General features: G+C 39.7%; 1 protein-coding gene across 1 annotated transcript in view; it reads left to right on the forward strand.

Moving 5' to 3' along the window:
* Positions 1–1229, forward strand: part of LOC120104373 (transcription factor MYB30-like) — a 2444-nt gene extending 1215 nt beyond the window's left edge. Inside the window, exon 3 of the mRNA XM_039115295.1 lies at positions 422–1229. Coding sequence (XP_038971223.1) covers positions 422–977 — 556 coding nt within the window. The 3' untranslated portion in view covers positions 978–1229. The remainder of the gene's footprint in view (positions 1–421) is intronic.
* The last annotated feature ends 4782 nt before the right edge of the window (positions 1230–6011 follow it).

The following is a 6011-nucleotide window of genomic DNA, read 5'->3' on the forward strand; positions in this document are numbered from 1 at the left end:
ATTGTTACCTTGCCATCTTTTCCTTTGTCCCCAATCTCCTGAATCCCTGTCTTCTTCTCCTCACCCTCAGACAACATAACCCGATAAGTTTAGCTTCCTTCAGTGACGAGACGGCGAAGACCTTCAAAAGATTCTCTGTTGTTTAGCTTCATCAACTATTACAGATTTCCCACTCGATCACCACCGTCCAACATCCTTAAACCATTTTGTCTGTAGCACTGATTTTCTGAGTCAGGACTTCAAATCTCAATACAAGGTCAAAGCTGACGGCTGTCAATTTTATACATACATACATACATACATACATACATACATACATACATATTTTTCCTTTTTCAAAGAAGCACTCGATCAATATTAAAGCATGGTATCGCAACGAGACTTACATATATAGATATGTTTTTCTATTTTGTCACTCTAGATGGTCTGCAATCGCAGCGATGCTACCTGGAAGAACAGATAACGAGATCAAGAATGTATGGCACACCCACCTGAAGAAACGAGTGAATCCAAACCAGTCAGCCCAAAATCCGAAGCGAAAGGCCCAGAGTGGTGTCAAGACAGTGATGGAAGTCGGACCCACGAAGTTGCAGGCGATTCCCCTTGCGGCCCACCCGAAGTTGGAAAATCCGAGCCAAGATCTTGTGTCCCCGTCGCAGTCTTGTAGCGAAATCTCCTCCTCGGCCGCCACCAATGCATCCACCATGACAGGAGAAATTAACGATGCAGGAATCAAAGAAGGGTGCATGCAATCTTCGGAGGAACTCTTGAAAATTGACGCGAGTTTCTGGTCAGAAGCATTATCGATCGACGATTGTGGCATGCCGATGGATTGTAACATGTCAGCCGGTCCTCCTCCTACCTCTCTTGGCGATCCCTTCTCATCTAGCCCATCCAATTTCGATAACGATGACATAAATTTTTGGTTGAAGGTTATCATGGAAGCAGAAGATTTTCAGGAATTGCTTGAGATCTAAGAGGAGGCCCTTGGTAGTTATAAAATTATAATGATTTTTTGAATAATGGGAAATTTGGGACTAGAAGAAATATGCAAATATTCTCTAGTCATACACCAAGCGGGAAGTCATAGGCGGATTCCAATTTTGTGTAAGCACCCTACGTAGATTGGAAGGGTTGCAGACAAACATTGTAGAAGGGAGAGAAAGACATCTGAATGATATTCGATAATCTAATATTGATTTTATAAGATTTGAACCCATGGTTGTATATCTCTTTTGCCTTAACCGATGCGTTATGCATGTCCATTGTTTTGAGTAGAGATAGGTTCGCAAGTATATCATTCTACCAGTATAATTATAGAGTTGCATGCTCGCCTGTGATTAGCACCTCATGTATGGACCTTATGCAATTTGTTAGGAACTAAATTTTTTAACAAATTTTTAAATAAATAAATTTTAAATATTTGAATCGGACAAACAAGAAAAAAAGAGAGGAGAAGTACGGTTGCATCTGTGTTTTGTATAATATGTTCTTCCCTCTTTTTCCTTTTTGTTTCCATCCTTTTATATAGAGAACTGAGATCCTTCATTGTTGATATATGGTAGCCTCTGCCACCTATTTAATTTGAGATTAGTTAGCTTTCTTGCCAAAGAGGGGCCCTGGCTCTTTCATGTCATGCAGCCATGCTTTACTGGAAAGAAGGGGGGGTTTTCCAAACAAGGTGGAAATGGTTTTTGATTTTTAATTTTAAAATCTATTTCATTATGTTCCGTAAATAAGCTTCCTAGTACTAAGTTGAAGATAAAGTTCGAGCAAGCATCTTTTTCACAAACTTGGCGAACTTCTTAGTTATTTCTTTGCATACGAAAGGTGGAATTTAGCTTGGTAACCTCTTAGGTTACTTTTTCTAATTTTCTTCGCACATTTTGATTCTTGACTCCATAACTCCTCCAATCATGGAAGAAATGAAGGAAAGAATCGTAAGGAAACAGGATCTCGACACATTATATAGCGACATGTTGAAAAACTGAAGCCTGTAGACTGTCATGGCCATGGATATGCGGATACTTTGTAATTTCTCAGAATATTTGAAAAGTAAAAGGATGATACCATAATGTTTGCACGAGGTAAAAAACATGGGCTTACTCTTCCATTTCAAACAATGTCACCATCTTCCCCATAGGGTAGTGGGATGAGCTACAAAGCACTGCATTCACAGTTTCCTTGGCTGACGCATTAGATACTACTCTGTGATCGTCTCACAGAAGGAATATGGCCTGAACTCCACGACGCAAGCATGGAATATATGTAATTGTTGACTAAGCTTTGAAGGAAATAGATGGCATGAAAGCAAAAGCACCACTAGATCAGAGGAGTACGCTATTGCAGATTTGCAGACCAACATCTCTCAAGACAAAACCCTCCTTTTCTTTTGATGTAATTGATGGCGTACTAAGAACTTTCTAAGCTTATTGAGCGCCTTAATTCGGATGGTACTCAACTGGAATCATCGCGGCAGCTTCCGCTTTGGAAATTTGCTAAATAATGCGGTGTGCCAGAACTCTTTTGCAAGAAATCTTTAAGAACAAATAATTAGATAATAGTTACCCATCGAGATAGCGACGCCCTAAATGAAGAGCATTTGGACCGCGCCCACCCTGGCTCAGTCGATCAACAGCCCTACGGACCAATGCTCTCCTGCCCTCATCCAACCAGATTCAGCACCTACCCTAGTTTTCAAAGAAGCAAAAAAAGAAGAAGGATTACAAATACAAGGATGAGAACTGACAGGATATCAGATTTCATGAGAACATAGATTCAAGACCCAACCTCAACCCAATTTCGGCTGGGATTTTTCCTTTCCTAGGATGCATCAACTTAGGCTTCAAGAAGCAGCTGCATCAACTCGTCAAATGGCACGGTAATTGTTTAGTTATTTACCAAGGATTTTGCAAGGATAAAATGAAATGGAATTCAGCATGGAAAACATCACCTGATGCTTAGTAAATTCATTCTACCCATACAAGCGCATGCCCAGCCGGGACGATAGCAATCCCAATCAAGCCTCATTGCGATCCGTGCTTTCAAAGACTAGAGCTCATAAAACCAAGACGCAGCCAGGAGAAGAGAAGACATGAGTGCATAAAAATCCATGTCAGGTTGGTTTTGGTTCCATACATGATCCAAACTCAGCTTGACCCTTTGGGATGTTGCAACTTTGACACCTTCGCACATTATCACTCATAAGAATCCATTTAGCGGTAAACAGAGAATTTATTCGGGGCAGAAATGTTTTAGCAATTGGTTTAAATTCCTCAAAACACGAGCAGTTTGGAGTGCGATCTCTGCGATGCAAGTTCGTTTCGTTTATTAACTTGCTTGCACACCCAAGCTCAAGTATAAAACAAGAAGAAAGCAACTGACATGCTTTGATTGATATCTTCTCCATTTTCATTATTATTTTTTCAACAAGCAAGAAAACAAGCAGCTGATCTAAAGAATGCTGATCTAAAATCGCAATCTCCAGCAAATTTGGAAATCAAGAGAGACAACTCCTACTACATTAAACGTCATACAGCAACAAATTGATGTATTCAAAAATTGTAGATGCATTTACCCCTCCAATGAAATAAACCCTCGTTGATGAGGTAACTTAGAGTACATGAGTATGCAAGAGCCTTCTTCTCCTCTGCCAGTTGCTGAGCTGTTGCATCCATTTTCTTCCTCGACAACTCATCAATAGGAAGTCCTGAGCAGAAAACTCATTATCAGTAGCTAATATTTTATTTTCGTCACATATGAATTTGCAGCATTTGTAACAAGTCAGGCCAAAAGAGCTACCTCAGAACGAATAGGCATACCTTGAACTATGGTCCAGTTTCCGTCGAGACATGTAACTGGGAAAGAATAAATCAGCCCAGCAGGCACACCGTGGGAGCCATCAGAGTAAACACCCATGGAAACCCAAGTTCCCTGTAACAGCACTTTTTAAAAAATTTTAAGCAAAAATCACCATGTCGAAGCAATGCTAACATTACTGGATTGCACAATTAACTTTCAAAGATGTCACCTTTGAGAAGAGGAAATGCAGCATCAACCAGTTCCATCTTGACTCCTATTAGAGTCTCCGCAGAAGGTGGAATGTGAAGCATGTGGAAGATAACTGGCTGGTCGGGACCCAGCATTACAACCCATGCTAAATTATGTATATGAGTGTAATAGATGAGGGGTGAAGGAGGAAGACGAACTATACTCCTCTTTAGAGAAGAAGGTGTTTACTCCTCTCGATTCCAAAATCAAAAATGGAGAATCCAAAAAAACAAAGCCACACTCTTACTTATGATCTATACCACAAAAAATGCGTAAAAATCAAAAATCGCATGTTTTGGTCGTATCTAACCCATGCTAAATTACATGATAAAATATCTATCCCAAAATCAAGTACAAACACATTTAAATCTCCCTGATAAAAATAGATACTGGACTAGCTAACAGAAGAGCTAATAAAACAAAAATATAAGGTGGACATGGGAAAATAACAAAAAGAAAACATGCACACAGGAATAGAAGATGTTGTCTTCAGAGAATATTCAAGATACAACGGAAAAATATCAGAACAGATATCCAGGAATCTGCAGATCTAGTAAGAATGCCTTTAATCTAGAAACCAACAAACAAAAACTCCAAGATGACAGAAAAGGTTCGAGAGTGAGAGAGACAAAAAAGGAGAACATCCAGGAAGATTTTGGACAACCTAAAAAGAACAAATCAAGCGTGACCTAAAAGAAAAAGAAGACAAAAATATCCATATGTGGTTTGTCTACTGCATTTTCTGCTGTAAATTAAAATGCTTATTCTGATCATCCCAGGTTTTGACCAAAAATAATCAAATAAAACTGAATCCAGCTTGGCCCAACTTGTTTTGAGGTTGGGCTGAGCCTGAACGTGCAACAGGAGTAAACACTGGGTCAGATCTAGATAATCCATGATGCAGCCCAACCAAGCTCCAAGTGCAATATAAACATGTATGAGTTCACACATAGCTGGTAAGTACTTAAATATCACTGGACAGCAGAAACATATCATGTCTTAAAAGAATAAATAGTTATTTACATATTATTTGACTGCGAGGCTTTAACTTGTATTGAAACAAATCATTTGCAATTTGAATGAAAAAAAACCAAGTAGAGATGATGCTCTAGAGACAAAGCCCAAAATTTCCCAACATATCACAATCCACAACCAAATATATGGATTTAGTTTCAATCTAGTCAGATATTTGCCACGATGAACTAAAATTATAATTTCAGATCCTATACCAAAAAGGCCAATATAAGCCAGCAAAGATCGCAAAAATTGTTAGTAGAGCTTCAATAATGAAATTTTCAGAACTTCTCAATGAAGCTGGATTCACTCATACGATCGAGCAGCAACACTATAAATCCGGTGAGAAAACCACTCGATTTATCCAAATCATGAAGCAATGACTTTAATCACACTACCTACATTGGGAGCATAGCCAACGCCTGTTGCAGTATACACCGCATACTTTGAGATGTGTGCATAATGTCGTATCTGTCCCGCTTCCATGCATGGAAAGCGTCCCACGCGCTTCGATGGTAGTATGTTGGTGGACAAAATATTTGGAAGTGTTGGATTTGTCATCAGAGATCACCTCGGCAAGTTGACAGCAGCTAGTGGCCGTCAAACGCCTGTACTCACGGCGGTTGGGGCTGAGCTTCCAACAGCCTAGGAAGGTATTTCCTATGCGAGGCAGGTACTGGGTGCTGAGTGTATATGCCTCAAGGAAGACTCTTTGATGGTGATTGATTGGGTTTGGGGAGGGGACAGTTATGGTGATGGTCACCCTTTTATTTGTGATATCCGTAGACTGGCTCAGGAGCTGAGCTATTTTCAGACATTACATGTGTTTCGAGAGACAAACAGCGCAGCCAATTGGGTCGTCTTTTTTGTTGTGCGACACTCCCGAAAGATCATCTGGATATTTATAGGAGGTATACCTCTTTTCTCGTACTCTTTATTTTTTTTTT

Source organism: Phoenix dactylifera, chromosome 18, assembly GCF_009389715.1.
Source record: "Phoenix dactylifera cultivar Barhee BC4 chromosome 18, palm_55x_up_171113_PBpolish2nd_filt_p, whole genome shotgun sequence".
Lineage (NCBI taxonomy): Eukaryota > Viridiplantae > Streptophyta > Magnoliopsida > Arecales > Arecaceae > Phoenix > Phoenix dactylifera.